Raw genomic sequence first — 18,610 nt, 5'->3', positions numbered from 1 at the left:
CTCTACTACATTCAGCGCTTACATCAGCGTTTACATCAGCATATCATCAACGTTTACATCAACATTTACATCAACGTTAAAATCAGCATTCACATAAACATATCATCAGCACTTCATCAGCGTTTAAATCAGCATATCATCAACATTTTACCACAGCTCATGGGACAGCAGCCCTCTCTGCTACAGTAGAGCATATCAGCATTTTTACCACAGCTCATGGAACAGCAGTCCTCTCTGCTACATAGAGCACCTCAGCGTTTTTCCTCAACTGTCACCATCGGGACAGCAGCCCACTCTCTACTACATCACACCATCAGGAAGGCAGCCCACTCTTTGCTTATCTTCACCATTGACACCCCTCAGGTACACAGCACCCTTATCACCAGAGCTTGCACCACTCGGAACGGCAACCCTCTCTGCTCCTCACCAGACCCTACACCCCTCAAGTACGCAACACCCTTGTCACCAAAGCCTACACCCCTCAAATACGCAGCACCCTTGTCACCAAAGCCTACACCCTTCAAGTCTTGCAACACCCTTGTCATCAGAGCTTACACCACTACACCACTCAGGACAACAGCCCTCTCTGCTCTTCATCTGCCACCTCAAGTATAGCAACACCCTTGTCACCAGAGCCTGCATCACCTCATCTTCCGCTGCCACTACTACCTCGGAATGCCTCTGCATCCACCGACGGGAGCTTTCGACACCAACAATCTCTCGGAGTGCTTTGCCTCACGTCGACACAAGCCTTCGTCACCAACCATGCTTCAACTCCAACATCATTGCTTCTCCACTGGTCTTTCTACTCAGAGTCACCTCACATCAGAGGGCTCTTGTACATATGTTCACTCACCATTGTATATAGACTCACCCATTTCATGTTGTGTTGTTTTGCTCTAATCTCTCGTACATCTAGTCCTTTCGTCCTTTTGCCCTCACGTGGTATCAGAGCTATCGTGAGCGAAGGGATTGAAGACCTCGAGAGCACACAACATGGATCGTCTACCCACACTCCCAAAGGACCAATTCTTCTCACCAAGATGATTCTCCAAACTCTGATCTAGACCTCACAAGGAAGGGGATTTCTTACTCAGAGGAGAGCCATGTTCAAGATCTTACTTTGGGAGACGATTGACCCATCTACATCACCTTAACTTTACCACCTTTGCCATCACAATCGCCCTCTCTAACCTTATCAGATTTGGTTCCCAGAGGGGGATACTTTCCTTCTGCCACTGTGTCAATATGGGACCCTGTCATCCATCATCTTCTCTCATGGTTCCCTTTTTGGCCTGAGAGGGGGGTGTGAAAACAGCTTTTGTCCAACTCATTCATTGCTATTTATTGCTTTTATTTGTATTTTTATCTTTTCTACTGGCCGACCAGCAGTCCCACACAGTATATATAGCTTTGCCTCATCATTCACCACCGTATACCACATCATTGCACATATCCGGTACATCTGCTGCTGCTGCTTCTGCCGGGCTCTACACCACATTGTTTCATCATCATCACCTAAGAGGACAGCACCTCAACGTTTTATCATCTGGCCACGTATCGGGACAGCAGCCCACTCTCTGCTACAAGCCACCGTGGGACAATAGCCCTCTCTGCTACATTCAGCGCTAACATCAGCATATCATCAACGCTTACATCAGCATTCACATCAGCATATCATCAGCACTTCATCAGTGTTTACATCAGCATTTTACCACAGCTTATGGTACAACAGCCCTCTCTGCTACAGTAGAGCATATCAGCATTTTTACCACAGCTCATGGGACAGCAGCCCTCTCTGCTACTACAGAAAGCACTTCAGCGTTTTTTCTCATCTCACCATTGGGACAGCAGCCCACTCTCTGCTACATCACAACATCGGGACGGCAGCCCACTCTGCTTGTCTTCACCATCAACACCCCTCAGGTACGTGGCACCCTCGTCACCAAAGCTTGCACACTCGGTACGGCAACCCTCTCTGCTCCTCACCACCCCTCAGGTGCACAGCCCATGTAACCAAAGCCTACACCCTTCAAGTCTTGCAGCACTCTTGTCATTAGAGCTTGCAACTCTACACCACTCAAGATGGCAGCCCTCTCTGCTCTTCATCTACCACCTCAGGTGCAGCAGCACCCTTGTCACCAGAGCGTGCATCACCTCATCTTATGTTGCCACTACCACCTCGGAGTGCCTCTACATCCACCAACGAGAGCCTTCAACACCGACCACCTCTCGGAGTGCTTTGCCTCACATCGACCGGGGCCTTCGTCTCACCGATCGGCGATCGTGCTTGAGCTCCGACATCATCTCTGCTTCTACACTGGTCTTTCTACTCAAAGTCACCTCACATCAGATGGCTCTTGTACATATGTTCACTCACCATTGTATATAGACTCACTCACCTATTTCATGCTGTGTTGTTTTGCTCTAATCTCTCGTACATCTAGTCCTTTCATCCTTTTGCCCTCACAAAGAAGATAGAAGAAAATTCAACCATCCATCTCTCTTGTGTATGTGTGTATTTTGCTTGCAAAAAACTCAAGCTCTCCCTCTCCCCCGCATTCTCTTTAAGGTAGAGCTCCACAACTAGAACTACTCACAAATGAGCTATGATCACAACCAATTCACACTGCTATAAGAACTATCTGGCCGGCCTCTTAACACTTCACACAACATGCGACATAACACATTCCCATGATGTCTTTCATTAAAGCATGAAAGCTTTAAATCAACTTATTCTTAGGCTTTCCAACAGTAAATTTTGGCGGAGGGAAGTGCTAATAAGAAGACTTCACTGCCTGGTTGCAAAAAGGGCATCAAGGCTTTTGAATACATGACCACCATGTTAATGGTGAAAAGCTCAAAATGGCCACCCTTACCTCGTTCCAAAAAAGGGTATCAAGGCTTTCGAATACATGACCACCATGTTAATAGTGGTGGAAAGCTCAAAAGCACCACCCTTACAAGAAAAGGATATAGCCTTTGACCTTGTGACACCTTTCTTCTTCCATCCACCAACCCATTTAACAACTAATAATCCCTACTACTCCCAATTATGCAATGTGTTGGACTCCAATGGCCTTTTTTTTCTACTATACACCCCCATTGAGTAATTCATAATCCTTTTAAACTCCACGCTCCTCCAAAACCTACAATTTCTTTGACACTTCCATACCCATACTCATCAATATTGGGCTCAACACAGCCTAGAGCACCCCTGAGCTGAGGTTAAGTCAACATCATGCCACAAGTGCCCAACTAAAACACGTGTCCCATGCTACTAGAGCCCACCATCAAGGTGTAGGGCTAGCTTTTGACATAAGCCTCATCTGGGTCATGGTTCCTCTAAAATCTTCCAAGGAACCCTGTTAAGAGCAGTCCATTCACTTTACTAGACCCAGCTTATTAGGAAAAGCATACCTTTATTCTTACTAGGTCCAAAGTTAGCTATTAACTTACTTTACACCCGAGAGAGCCCCCCTTCGAGGCCTCCCATAGATATTAGCCTAACACAATTCTAAATGCCAGAATAGCTAAAATCCTTGAGGACATAGGACCTATGTAATGCCTTTGGCCAACTCAATTGGCCGAAGTGAGTTATGCTTGGTACATCCCTGTCCTTGCCATGGTCCTTGTGCTTTTCCCATACTCATTGTTCTCATGGCAATCTTTTCTTAATGTTTTAAGGCTTCTCATTGGGTTTTAGAATCCCACTGCAGCCCAAGCATGTCAATGCATACCACAGAGCGATGGATGCATGTTCTGACACAATTCAGCTGTCCTAGACACCTGAGATGCTGATTAAAATCTTGGAAACCAAACCAAACAGCTTTGTGATGTTTCTGAGTAAGGATATCAGCATAACAGGGAAATCTTCAATGTTTTTATGTCACAAACAGTAACTTCATACCTGGATCATGAAATCCTTTCTAAGCATATGTTGAATCCCATGTGTGGCTGAAGCAATGGCATAAGCATACCTGAACAAGAGGAAGAAAGAGAGTTATACAGACATATCATTCGAAACTCTGGTCACATATCCTACTTGACCATAATGTCAAGTGGAACTTAATGATTTATGTAGCCCAACAGCACAATAATAACTAGATAGGCTAATTAAACATGTAGATCCCTGCCCATTTGGGGAGGGCCCATCGTGACCACCCGTGAAGCTTGGACAGACATCTGCCCATACAAGCCCCCATCCCGTAATGGGGATTTATCTGTACATCCAGCCTAAGACCTTACATTTCCAAAACCCAACCAAAAGTCTTGTCGGCTTCTGCATCACTCTTCATGTGCAGTGAGATGTTCATCCATGTAGGCGCTATCTTCTCAAGTTGGGACTGAAATGCCAGTTCAATAAAGAGTACAACAAAAATTCAAAATTAATTTCCCTCCAAAACCAAAGCTGTTTTTGTTTTTTTGCAAATATCCATATGCATGAGGCATGAGAACCTTACTTGCTTAATAATGACAGGGGAATTTCCAATAGGATCGATGCGTGAAATAGGCCCCATGTGCTCTGGGTAAAATTTCCGCACTACCTTCTCATGAATCATGGGCTTTATGTAAAAGAAAGGAAAAGCTGCTGGTAGCTCTTCTGTGGCTAGATTAGGGAGTGGTTTCACAAAAATGTGATCGGGTTCAGCCATCATAATATAGCTGCAAGTCATTGAACAACTTCATGATTAAAAGAAACAAAACCCAGTCATTATCTTCAAAAGGGGGCAGAAACGAGCATACTCTTCCTCAATGGTAGCATTTTGCAGCCACTGTACAAAAGCCCAAGGGCGATTCAAAACAACATAACCCTGGCCGACAAGGACGAATCAAATTATCAACAGATGATTGAAACAAATACAAAGCAAAGTATACTAGCACATTCATTGTAGTAAAGTACAAACAATGAATCAAAGCCCACGGCAGGCTTGATCAGTGTGCACAGCCATTAAAATGCATTGGCAGCAAAGATGAGCTAGCATACTTCAATTATGTTCTGCAGGCATAGCCCTGACCAAAAGAAAGTGAACAGGCCTCTAAGTAGAGATGCATTATTTAACTGCATTTCAAAGCTAGCATTATAAGGCACAATCTTGTCATCGTATGAATAATGTGGAAAAGCATATGGTTTCTGAATCATGGAGGAATCATTGACCTAAAAGCTAGATGATTTACTTGGACCATGTGTTTAAGCGAAAGATCATATGGATTATAAATTATACAAAAACCATCAAGCTTTTTAAAAAATTTGTTTGCCTGGTCCATGACCTCTGAAAGGGAAAATGTGCACAGAATCACATGAGTCACAGTACTAAAACTAGAGAATTTACATAGCCCATGTTTATGTAAATAATGTACAATATAATATAATAAGCGTTTATGAACCATCAAGAAATCATGAAGCTATAAAGAGTTGGTTTGTCTGGTCTATTACCAAAATATGTACGAAATCATATGTTTTCTCGAGCATGAGGAAATTATTGAGCTAAAACTAGATGTGTTTAGACAAAGATGTGCAAGTTTTGGGAATCACAAGAAATCAGAAAGTTGCCTTACCCTGTCCATGCCATGTAGAAAGGGCTCAGCAACAAAATGTTTTTAGACGAAAAGCAAAATGTGCACAAAATCGTTCTTTTGCCTAGATTATAGGGGAATCAATGAGCCAAAACTAGATTGTCCAACATAAACAAGGGTGCAGCGGGGAAACTTGGTTACCTGGTCCAAGCCTTCTGGGAGCTCCTCTACAACAACGGTGGGGATTTCATCCATAAGGTTGTCAGGCTTCCCGGAGTGCAAGATCCTTGTGAATCCACCCATTTCAGAGCCAGGCTTGTCTCGGAACTGCTTGTACCAGTAGTACATGATGCGGCATTGCCAGCGGTTGTAAGGGGAATTCGAGGCGGTGAGGGCAACATGGAAAAGCCTCTTTTTTCTCTGCTGTTGCTGAAGCTTAAGGTCCTTATTATCCTGCAGAAACTTTTTGGGCACTTTGATCACCGGGTCGAAGAAGCTTGCGGCCCTTTCGTCTTCAAAATCAGCGCCCTCTGGTGACGAATTGTGGCGGGACGCCATCATCGTTATTGTGTTGTATGTTGCAAAGAAGACGGCGCACGTTACTATCAGCAAAAACGGCAGCGTTGCACGACCCATATCCGAAACAGGGCAAAAAATGGCAGGGCGAGATGATGGGTTGTGCTTTTCCGCGGCGAGAAAGACGACGGTGGGCTCAGAATCGTATGTGGACCCTCACAGAAAGCTTGGAAAACTGGCTATGGCTGCATGAACAGGTTATAGTCTCGTTAACATGCTATACTGCTACGACGAGCAATAACCAGAGGTTTTCAAGATATAAGTCTAGCTTTTCGAACAGGAGTAAGAAGATGGTGAGCTCAGAATTGCACATGAGAGCCGAGACGCTAAGTGGGCGGCTGTTCCAAAACTGGCTGTGCGATCGGCGGGAAACCTGGCTATGGGAAGGAAAAAGTCAGAGATTTCTAGGAAATGGGTTCACCTTCAGGACTGCGAGAAGACGATGGTGAGCTCTGAATCGCAAATGAGAACCAAGATGTCAGGTGGGCGGGTGCAGAAAACTTGCAGAATTGGCTATGGCGAACAAAAATGAGGAGGTCGAGGATTTCCGAAGATCTGTGCATCGGAAGTTGGGAAAAGCTTCGCTTTTTGCCCTGCGCAGAGGAAACTTAGACGCGAAACGCAAAACAAAATTCCAAATTGGAAGAGAGAGAGAAACATGGCGCCCATTTCATTAAATTCTTGCACAATTTTGTGTGTGTTTTTTTTTTAATGGAATTCGTCCCGTGTCGCATTTTTTCTGTGTAGTTATAATAATTAATTTCAAGCAATTTTCCCGATGTTTTTAATTTCATCTTATTTTTCCGACACAAATGTTGGCGCAAAAATCCACGTCATTTTTTTTTTTTTTTTTTTTTTTTTTTCAATAAAGGCATTTTTATTATTGAAGAAAAACGAGACAAGTTACAAAAGTCGGGCTGGAATCACATAGCCAATTTCAGGCCGAGATTTCTCACTATCCTAGGCAATCAGCAAAGAGCAATGATCCTCTGGGTCTCTATCCTAGAATCTACAGGTATTGGAGCTTCAGCACATAGCTTAGATCCACATTTACAAGATATTCTCTCTTCTCTTGAAGCTGAAGAATCTTGACCTTATCTGATACATTCTTTGGAGTGCTTCCAATAGGGCCTACCAGTTTTGAAATTTTGGCCTCAATGTCAGTGATCTTCCTCAAGTAGAACCTCTCCCCTGCAATAATAAGGAGACTTTTGAGGGAGCAGGTATTGCGGGTATCCCCGTTGTGTAGGGCCGCTAGTCTTTCAATCCAGAAGAACCAGAGGATCTCTGTTCTTAATACTGTCCATAGTTCAGTAGAGCAGCCTATGGTTTCCCCAATGAGCAGATGCTTCCAGGATAAGCAAGATTTCCCCCAACTGGCCACATACTCATTGAGTTTCTTTACCATTGGTTCTATGTTAGGGCACAGTAGAAAAATGTGAACATCATCTTCTTCTTTGAGGCATCTGGCACATGATCCATTTCCCTTGCCAAAGACTAGAGCTTTTTTCTGTGTCCAAATGGCCCTGTACATGATAAGCCAAGCAAGACAAGCTTTCTTAGGTTCCACATGTATGCCCCAAAGTGATTTGAAGAGGAAATACCACTGGCTCCTATCTTTGAGGATATTCCATCTTTGATTTAGAATACAATGGATTGGAGGGGTATTCCACCTGGGAGGAATAGGCCAGATGCTTGTTTGGTTAATCCACTGGAAAGCCTTCAGCTTAGGGGGGTCTTCAATTGTCATTAGCCACCAGTCTTCTCGATGCCATAGCATCAGCCTATTGCCAATAATGTCCAGTTGAGAATCTGAAAGGTTGTACTTAGCAATGAGATCAGCCCTTGATAGCCAGGTTTTCTTATCCCAGTCCCAAAGGTTACTCCATGTCTTAATGCCACCTAAATGAAGCTTCAGTGCCTCTTCCACATCTTGAGTATCAACTTGAGGCAAGTCAAGAGCAGGCCACCAAATGGAATCGATGGGGTGGATGCCCAACGTGTCCTTGTAGTCTGGGGATGGCATCAGCTGGGCTTTTACTTTAAACCAAGCCTTCCATAGAGAGATCAATAGCTCTGATCCTTTAGGGGTTATCTGATATTTGCTTCCCAAAATGGTTAGAAAAGGGAGCTGTTTCCATCTGTAATGACCTTTAAGAGCAAACAGATGGTTTTTCCTATTAAGAAGCCAAGCCCAATTCTCATCCGGGGACATTAAGCCTCTCAGAATCCATTTGGCTGCCATTCTGTCAGCCATATTTTCAATGTCCAAGATACCCAGCCCTCCAAGCTCAGTGGGAAGGCAGCAGAATTCCCATTTCACTTTGGCCACTTTCTTCACCCACGGGTCTCCTCCCCAGAGAAAGTTCCTGCAACAGGAGATGAAGCTTTTCAAATCTTGTTCAGGAGGTCTCCAACAGCTCAGGAAGTAGATAATTGTGGGGATAATAAAATGGTTCAGCACCATCTTCCTCCCTGCCATGTTAAGCTGCCTATTCTGCCATTTTTTTAACTTGATCTCTATTTTTTGCATGATCCATTGCCATTTTTTCTTAAGGGAAACTCTGAACCCCATGGGTATACCTAAGATCCTAACTATTTCCCCATCCTGGATGACCTTGCAACCCTCTAGAAGCAGCCAGTTAGGCGGGGGCTGTATGCTAGTTCTGATACCAGTCTTGTTATGGTTGATAACTGAACCTGAGGCCTTGCAATAGGTTTGCAGACAATCCCAGAAGGCCCCTATACTGCTCTCCTCATTATCAACAAGTGCATTGGTGTCATCCGCAAACATTTCAGTGCAAACCTGCTTACTATTGCCAAGCAGAATTCCTTTCATCTCTCCTTTGTTGATTCTGTCTTGGACAAGCCAATTAAGTCCATCCGCAGCTATGGCATAAAGGAGGGGGGCCAAAGGACAACCTTGTCTGATTGATCTAGTCAGATGAAAAGCTTGAGTGAGGTCCCCATTGACGCATACCCGAGCAGTTGCATTACCAAGCAGTGTCTTTACCATACTGCAGAACCTTGAGCCACAGCCCATGTGTTTCAATGCATCTATCATATATCCCCAGCTCAGTCTGTCATAAGCTTTGTCAAAGTCAATTTTGAAGAAGATGTAATCTTGTTCTGATTCTTCAGCGAATTCCATAGCTTCCCAGAGCGTAATGATAGTGTCTAGGATATATCTACCCTTGATAAATCCTTTCTGTTCCTTACAAATCCAATCATTCATGTGATCTTTCAGCCTTAGAGCCAACACTTTGGCAAAAATTTTATATGCACAGTTTAGGAGCGTAATTGGTCTCCAATTGGAGATAACATCCTTATCATCCTTCTTATGTATCAGCTTAATGATGCCTGCATTGATGGTTCGGGGGAGGGCTTCAAAGAGAAGGGCTTCTTTCCAAATTTCTGACAGAGGCTCTATCAAAGTGTTTTTGAAGGTTTTGAAAAATTCCGCTGGAAGACCATCATTTCCAGGGGATTTTTTGTCTTTAAGCATGTCAATAGCCCTGGATATCTCTTCTTTTGTGATTGGTTGGTCAAGCCACTGAGCTTGTTGTTCTGGCACTGTTTTAATTCTACACTGCTCTATGAGCTTAGTTGAGGCAGTTTGCTGCGCTTGATTTGTCGTAGATTCCGAAAAGAGATTTTGGAAGTGTTGGGCAATCCAAGCTTTATTCTCCTCATTGGAGCGCAATTGGATGCCTGAACTGTCTTTCAAAAGGGGAATGGTCTCTGCTGCATGTTTCACTTTTAGCATTTGAAACATTTCTTTGGATGGTCTGTCAGCTTTACCAGCCCACCACTCTCTGAAAAACAAGGCACTGTTCTCTAGTTCTTTGTCTTCTATTTTATGGAGGTGGGCTCTAGTGTCCCTCAGGGCAGTCTGAGCAGAGACATCACCAAGGTTGACCCTGTTCTCAAGTTTTTCAATCTCTTCCAGACACTCTTTTTTCTTCTTCTCTCTTATCTTTTTGACTCCTTTCCTGGCACAAATGAGCAAGGATTGTGTGGACTTCACTGCCAGAGACCAAGCCTTAGCGGGGGTCAATCCTAAGCTAAAGAAATGATCCCATATTCTCTTCACTTCTGCTTGTACCATGGGGAGTTTAAAGAGGGAAGGGTCCGTATGGAACCACTTGCAGCACTTTTTCTCATCCACTTTCTCCAGAGACGCTAGAATGGGATAGTGATCTGACAGGCAAGTGTCAAAAATGGCTTTGCATTCCACAGTAACAAACATTTTGCACACTTCCTGACTGACATAGCATCTATCAATTCTAGCCTTCCTTAAAAGATCACCTGTTCCATAGTTTTGCCAAGTAAATTGTCCTGGTAGTCCTATGTCAACAAGGTTGAGCTGTTCCTTGCATTTGCTCCAAGCAAGTTTTTCCGCACCTGAGATAAGCTTCCCCAGTTTATTGAATCTATCTTCCTCTAGTTCTACCATATTCAGATCTCCTATCAGAATGACAGGTTCATCATACTCCTTCATGACTGAATTCCAGATACGAGCTCTTTGAGTCTGCGGGCAGTTTGCATACATGCCTATCAGAACAAAATCCTCAAGTTCAAACGCCACCCACTGGTCAAGAGGGTCGACTTGGATATCCCTGATCTGATTCTCCCATCTAGGGTGCAACCCACAAGCTACCCCTCCAGAGCCTTGAGGGTGAGCGGTATAAATCCATATGAGATTTTTATCTATTGCATTCAGTCTTTGGATGAGATTATCTCCACTGACTTTAATCTCCGTCAGCACTACAGCATCGACATCACCATGTTGTTTCAACCATGCCTTAACTTTTTTCCCTTTATTAGGGTCTGTAAGACCTTTGACATTCAAAGACAATATCTTCATGGAGGAGGGGCTTGGTTTTGTTTCCTCTGTCTTCTATTCTTATTTGCATCTTTGGGGGAACCCTCCATTTGTACATGGTTTCTTTTGAGATCTATGGATATGTCCATGGCATTGTCTGAGGTAGAGGTTTGTCTTTGTTGCTGCTCCTTCGTTTTCTCTTGCATGGAGTCATCCTCTTCTTGATTTTGGGTATCTTCCAGTTTAGCCATCTCAGAGGCCAAACGGTCCAGATTGAGCTGATTAACTGGAGTTGAATCAATAAATTCCTCATCTGAGTCTGAAAGATCAGGTTTGTCCAGAAGGGAATAGAAGTTAGCTTTGGGATTTGATGAGTTGTTCTTCTTCTGTTTGAAGGTCTTTCGTTTAGGGGGTGGAATAAATCCATCGTTCTTACCCTTCCCTATTTGGGAGTCGCTACCGGAAGGGTTTTCAAAGGTGGACAGGTTACCAGTTGAAGTAGAGGCTGCGTTAGCTTGCACATCCTCCATAGCTGAGTCCTTTTGTAAGGCAAATCCGAGGTTGGACTGTTTTCCCTTCTGAACTACATTTCTTTGTGGAGCATTGCCCTTAGAAGGAACTTTTGAGGGACATTCTTTGATGACATGCCCTTTCATTCCACAATGGAAGCATGCATTCGGGAGATGCTTATAAAGAACTTTTTGCTCTATGCTGAATTCTCCACAGTTGATAGAGATGGACTCCTTTAAGGGCTTGTCCAGGTCTATCTCAACCAGCACTTGAGGGTGCCAGGATGGGTTGATAAATGACTTCGGTCTGTGACCAAGAACCCTTCCAAGGGAGCCTGCAATTTTGTCAGTCCATGGGTACATGTGGTAAGGCAGATCCGGGAGCTCAATCCAGACCGGGCAAGTGGAGAGCTTAGGCCCACTTGCTGAGAACTCTTTTGTCCACCTGAAAAAGCAAAAGGGTGCGTTCCTGTACATCCATTGGCCTGCTCCCAGAATTTTGAGAGCCATTGATCTATTTTTGAATAGGAAAAGGTAGTACCCTTTAGGTAGGATTTGGACAGCTTCAATTTCTATGTCCAATGGCCTCCATGTATCTTCCATCCATTTTTTAAGGTAGTCCACCGGAGGTCTAGGGCCGAATAGTAAGCCAATAAGACATCTTCCTGAGTAGTCCGCTTCCACATCCCGAAGTAGATCTAGAGGGAGATCAACTTTTACAGTAGTGGAGCCTACGTTGGTGAGGTGATTGGTATCTTGTTCCATGATATCCTCAGGTAGTATTTGAGTTTCCTTGTGAACATTTGCTTCTCCTATCTGGCTGTTGAGGACGTGTATTTGGCGATGGGCTTCCTCTAGCTGGAGTCTCAGATCCACTTCAGTGACATTCGTCCATGGCCCTTTATCTTTGGAGCTGAGCGGGGGCCACGACCCTATTGGTTTCCTTAAATATTCTCCAGATGAGAAGGCTTGGACCAGCCCTGCTACTGAGCCTTCCATGTCTCTGAGAGTCAGAGTGGGTCTCGGCCCCGTCTGATCCTTGATCAATGACATATGGGACTCCTTATCCACTTCCACCCCGAGCTAGACCCAAAAGAAAGAAACATGCAATAAAAGCAGACACAGCAAAGGAAAGGGAAAACAGCAGTTTGCAAAAACCTCGTTCTTTGTTGCACACGTCTTGATTGCTGCACAGCGGTCGTACCAAAGGAGAAATGTCCAGCAAGAGCTTGACCGCTTCCTTCACAGCGTGCCACTCCTTTGAGAAGCCTTTGAGCTCAGCGTTCGATCCAGTCTTCCTAAGCAAGGAGAGCATATGCAGAGTTTGGCCAGATTGCTGCCTTCTTCGCCCAGCGCTCATTCCATAGTCTTTCCCGGTGAAAGCAATCCACGTCATTTTGTAGCAGGCTACTATCCCATGTTTAATCAAAATGTGGGGTCTTAAAGCAAGAGCTAATTAATGCAACTTTCTTAATTAAGATTCATAACTAAGGCAATTAAGACTCCACTGGACAGAGGGAGACATCTTGTCTCTTTATGTGGCGTTTTCAAAACTTTTTCAATCTGCCTACTGCCCCGAATCCCCACGGGCCACATCACATCCTACCTTTTTCTCCCCCCCTCGAGGCTTATTAGTCCTTGGTCGGTCTGGCCCATATAGTGAGATCTAACTCTTGGTTAGAATCCATCAAAGCTTAAAGAGATCTTAGTTCCCTCACTTGCATCCATTAGATGACACCCCCCTTCACACTCAAGAGCATCATTCTGTTTCTTTTAAATCCATCCAAGTCTCCTCTCATAACAACTTTGCTTAAGACTCAAGAGGATAGTCGACGAGCGCGTCACTCAAGTGGTAGAACCGTCGGGCTCCACGATGAGCACCCGGGTTCGATGCCTAGCGGCTACACGACAGACGGCACAGCACAAATGCACCCTCCCAGATAAAAAGGACTCGAGAGAGAGCATACTACCGGGTTGATATCAAAGGCTCATATAAAAACAGGTCCACCTCATTCAACATTCAGTTAGCTCGTTTGAGCAAGATGTGTCGAGGTCGAGCATAGGCACAGGCACGTAACAAATGTTTAATCATCCATTGAACTACCACAAACTTTGAGATAGTTTTATAATGTGTCATTTACACTTTTGTATGGTAAGCAATTGTGTTTGAGCAAGGATGATTTCTGACAAATTGAGGAGTTTTGTCCGTTTTTCACATCTTACCTCACTTAAAATAAGTGCTCGTATTTTATAGCCAAAATGCCGAAAAACAAGCATGATGCCCGTCAAAAGGCAACCTTGTGTTTGAGAGACTTTACATTTCAAATTTAGGATCAACTTGAAGTGCCATATGTCTAATAATACTCAAGAGTTGTTCATCCTAGTATTAAAAGGTTCAAGATCATAAATAAAGCCCATCGTAAAGTTATCCCCCTTAAAAATTCACCCTTTAACTTGTGGTCCCCATGTTGAAAAGGAAACTTTAAGAGCAAGCAACCTAGGTACCTTGACCAATATAGCTTCCACCCTCATCCAAGAATTACATTTTTATATATGGAGTAGGACCCTCATAGCGGTTACAATTTCTCCATAAAGACTCAAATATTTTCAAATCTCTTCGATAGGCTCAATATATCAAGGTTGCTAAGGAACCAAGTCAAATTTACTAGATTTTGGAGCATATGTGGCAAGTATATAAATAAACCACTCCATGAATGAAAAGGAGAGGCCAATATATATGTAGATCAGCTTCTTTGTTCACCTTTATGAAGCATGCTTTTCCTACTTGACACCCATGCTAGGTATTTACATATCCATGAACTTTTGAACTCCTTTCTTTACTACGTTTCATCTTCCATTCACATCACTATGACATATCACATTTGTCATGTGATCTTAATAAAATTGAATATATGGTGCTCTTTGAAGTTAATAAGGTATTATACATCATATGAGTTAGGTTTTTTGGCATGCTATTGTTAGTTCCTTTGGAACAAGAATCTCTGTATAATAATACATTTCACGTGAAGATGGGACATTTGATTATTTTCTCATTTTTTGTTGTTTGCATATTGCGTGAAGGTGATAAAGTTCAAGTGGTGGTTGGTGTATTTTATTTTTCCTAGCATGAATAATTACTTTGGTTCTTTATTATATTAAAGACTTCATATGTCATGTGTTACTTGTGATTAGTGAATGCATAAATTCATATCAAAATATTAATAGACTTATTTATGCTACATAGTGACTATGAACGTTGAACATCGTGAATCATGTGTGTATACATCGTTTTTCTAGAGCAGCTATCCACTTGATAGTAGGTTTAATGGTGTCTTATATGCAATACTAAAGTTGTCACTATATGTGGAATTTCAAAAGATAAAAAAGGCTTTTAGCAATTGAGAGAAACATGGTTGGTGAAAAACAATCTTGTGGGAATGCTTTTTTTTGTGAGTGCATTATGTTTCAGTAAGTTCTCTCTCTCTCTCTCTCTCTCTCTCTCTCTCTCTCTCTCTCTCTCTCTCTCTCTCTCTCTCTCTCTCTCACACACACACACACACACACACAAACTCAAGTGGGACATTCGGTGAATTATCGTGATTATAGGGATAAGAATGACAAATAAGAAGGTTGTTCATCAAGGCACTAATTTCCAATAAGTTTTGATGAGGGGAGTAGAGTCCATACCTTTTTTTCAACCTTTTTTGAATGGACACCCTTTGTACCTCATATTTATACACACAAGAAAGTGCAATTTGTAGAGTGTGCAAAGTCTTTAACATATGTAGGTTTTCAATTTAAAAAACCATATACCTTTAGAAGTAATTTATTTTTGGAAGAAAGCCTTTAAACATTTCTCACATGAAGAAACCAGTAACTTCTTCCTGTGTAGCGAGTTATGTGGAATGGAGTTCTCTTGCACATATTTGTTTAAGTGGAGTCAAGCTTAGCAAGGTTGGAGTGCAAATCTACTAACTTTTTGGTATTGATTGAGTTGTTTTTATTTGATTTAAAGCATTGGAGCTTCAATTTGCGGGTAAGACGGTCCTTCAATTTCTTCTTTTCATTCAAGCTTCAAGTTCATTCCAATTTCTGTGTGTTTTTTGGCATATAGGCCTTAGCTTAATTAGAAAAACCATGCTATTATTAGATCATTAAGTAGCTTAAGAGTATGTGGTGCATTAATTTTTTTATTAATAAAAAACTAAAAAATAAGGGTAATTAAGGAAAAATTATTGTGAAAATACCCTCTTTGTGTCAAGACATGCATGTGGCTTAAAATTAAGTCATGTAGTAGAGAGACATGTAGGGAAAAATCTAAAAATTAATCCTCCTAAAATGAGAAATATACACATTTCAATAGGCTAAAAACCTGCAAGATTTTATCATCAAAATTTACCACTCATACTAAGACGTGGTAGTGTATGCATGTTAAGGGCATATTCAAGCCACATATGTGTCCTAAACTATTAGTGCATGCATATATCTTGATAGACAGTCCACATAGATTTTCATTAAGACACTCCTCACTCAACCCATGCATATCCCTAGAACTTCAAGTCATGTACATTCACTAAACTTCAAGCCATAATGCATTCTTAGACTTTATGTATATAACCGTACGGACTTAGTCAAGTGACTATAACCATACTTCATAAACACAACATACACCAAAATTAAATATTACATGGCAATCTAGATAGTACATGTATGGCTTAAAGCTACCAGAGTAACATGAGTACATGAGTCTATAGAGGACAATCCCCTGATGACAAACTTACATGGCTTACAAGGTTGCTTCTCTCTCTTGTTTTGTTACACACCCTCTCCTTCTTTAGCATCTCTTTTTCTTTCCTACTACTTGTTGGTAAAAGTGGTTATAACCAAGATTCTTGGCTTCAGCTCATTCTCCTTTAATTTTTGGTCAAGAATGGTTGATAGCATTCATTGGCAGTGAGAATTATGGGGCATGTTCTCCTACTAATAGCTAGCATGCCCGGTGGACATTGCAACAACATTTGAACTTTTCTTCTACCCCTTGGACTAGAGGAATACATTTTTTGGAACCATTGTAGATCTAGAAATGGTTATGATGCCTCTATATACAAATTCAATCTTTGTTTTGGTGTTGTATCTGGGCTCATACTCTCTTTTGCGTTTGCTCATTATGGCATGTCTTAGGCCTATTTTCTATTATGTGTCTCATGTTCCACTTCTATCACTATGGCTTTTGGAAATCTGACTTGTGCCCTTTGCATGACTAAAATAACCTTTTTTGCAACAAAAGCGTGTGGCTCTGAATATTCCAAAGAGATGACATCATCATAATAGATTTGGCCTTCCTACTCTCTTGTTTTAATTTTTTTGCCAATGCTCCAAGCCCATCCATATGGAGGTCTTCCAGAATCTTGAGAGGGGCTCCTCATTGTTTCTCCTCTTCACTTTTCATCAGTCATTCAGCGTGATCCGTTGGTGAGTGGTATTGGTGGTGTCACCCTTTACTATGAGGACACATCTTTGCTTCCTCTTATAAACTTGGAGCTAGTTGCTCACATTTCTCTAGGCATGGTATTTTCCACTCTTAACTCAATTTGCTCTCTCCTCGAGGTGGTTGTGTTGAGTCCTTGTCTAGTTGTTCCATGAATTGCTGAATCCAGTTCATTGGGTAGACCTTGCTTGACAGGCAAGGAGGTAGAGGTTACACCTGATGTACCTATTTGTCCCGCGGAGATTGGTTAGCATGGTGAGGACTCAAGTTGGGGTATGTAGATAAGGTTTCTCCCATTTGACCCCATCTTTGTTGACTGGGCTTATACCCAGCTAGATTATGGTAGGCTTCACCTCCCAGTCCTCCTCTTCTAAGTTAACAACTTGAGCCATGTTAATAGAAATGCAGTTACGCAACTTTTCGTGTCTAGCCTTAGCTTCTCATTGGGCTTCACGTTCTAGTGTAGCTTTTTTAATTTTATCCTCTTTCTTTGGAAATGGACTTTTAAGGCATTTGTAGTAAGGTCCGTAGTAGCATCTAAGTTTGCTATCATTGAAGAATCTTTGCATTTTCACATTGCCAAGTGTTGCAATGCATGTTGATCCTTTGTGGGGTGAGTTCGTACACACAAGGAATGGTCCCATCCCTTTATACTTTAGATTTTATTTTTGGTTTTTTGTGTTGTCCACGAAAAACATATTCTTGACTTAAATATCTTTGTCTTTGAGCTTAACATCAATTCCTTGCGCTCAGCTTTTTGACTATCATTCCATAGACGCCACGCTAGTCTGGCTTCTTCCAAAGCATTCAAGTTCAAACAAATCGATTAATAAGTATATTTTCAATTAACCTTTCGTTGATGGTAGTTATTAAGCTAAAAACTCCATGGGCATGACAGCGTTTGTTCCATATGTTAATTTAAAAGGCATCATGTGGATGGCTTCCTTATTGGCCATTCTGTAAGCCTAGAGAGCAGCTAGTAACTTATGTTCTCAGTCATTACACGAGGCTTCCATTGTCTTGGTCAGGATATAATCTCATTGGTGCTCTCGACCTTTCCATTATCTTGGGAGGTAGTAGGGTGAGTATTTTCGATGTACTACCATGAATTTTCTCAACACAGGAACTTGATTACATCGTTGATGAAGTGAGTCTCTCTGTCATTTACTAGTTCAAATGGACAACCAAATATAGTAATTATATTTTCGCAAAGAAATTAGGCTATTACCCTACCAGCATTAGCCTTTGTGGGAGCATGAGCCTTAACCCATTTGGTGCAATAGTTGTTAGTAGCACAACGCGATGATAAACGGCACTTGAGTTCCTTGCGGTGTTGAACTAATCGGTCTGACAAAATTAACACCTCATTTCTCAAACGGTTATAGAGACACTACAGGGTGCAAGGGAATTTTGTCATAGTTATGAACCCTAACAAATCGTTCACATTTATCACAACCTTTTAGAAATTCAACTGCATCTCCGAAGAACAAAGTGAGTCACCATAAGCCCACTAATATAATTTTTTTGGCGGTGGTTTTTGTTGAGGAATGTCCTCCTACTACATCAGAGTGGGCTTGCTCAAGAACGTTAACATATTGGAATTCTTAAGGATAGAGCACCTCATGATCTTATGTTGGCCTAACTTGTACAATTGGTAAGGGGTTGCCTTTTTGATAAGGTGTCATGCTCTAGCTC

At 42.2% G+C, this 18,610-nt stretch overlaps 1 protein-coding gene across 1 annotated transcript in view; it reads right to left on the bottom strand.

Annotated features, from left to right (window-relative positions):
• The window catches only part of LOC147615388 (hydroxyproline O-arabinosyltransferase RDN2-like), a 32,557-nt gene extending 25,823 nt beyond the window's left edge, over positions 1 to 6,734 (bottom strand). The window contains exons 1-5 of the mRNA XM_086779484.1: positions 5,719 to 6,734; positions 4,747 to 4,814; positions 4,464 to 4,665; positions 4,249 to 4,346; positions 3,911 to 3,980 (exon numbers count right to left, since the gene is read on the bottom strand). Of these exons, the coding sequence (XP_086635610.1) occupies positions 3,911 to 3,980; positions 4,249 to 4,346; positions 4,464 to 4,665; positions 4,747 to 4,814; positions 5,719 to 6,153 (873 nt within the window). The 5' untranslated portion in view covers positions 6,154 to 6,734. The remainder of the gene's footprint in view (positions 1 to 3,910; positions 3,981 to 4,248; positions 4,347 to 4,463; positions 4,666 to 4,746; positions 4,815 to 5,718) is intronic.
• Positions 6,735 to 18,610: the final 11,876 nt, after the last annotated feature.

Source organism: Cibotium barometz, chromosome 40 (assembly GCF_041138505.1).
Source record: "Cibotium barometz isolate CiBa-2024 chromosome 40, ASM4113850v1, whole genome shotgun sequence".
Classification (NCBI taxonomy): domain Eukaryota; kingdom Viridiplantae; phylum Streptophyta; class Polypodiopsida; order Cyatheales; family Cibotiaceae; genus Cibotium; species Cibotium barometz.
Note: the sequence above shows the minus strand (reverse complement) of the source record. Positions and strands in the feature narration are given on the sequence as shown.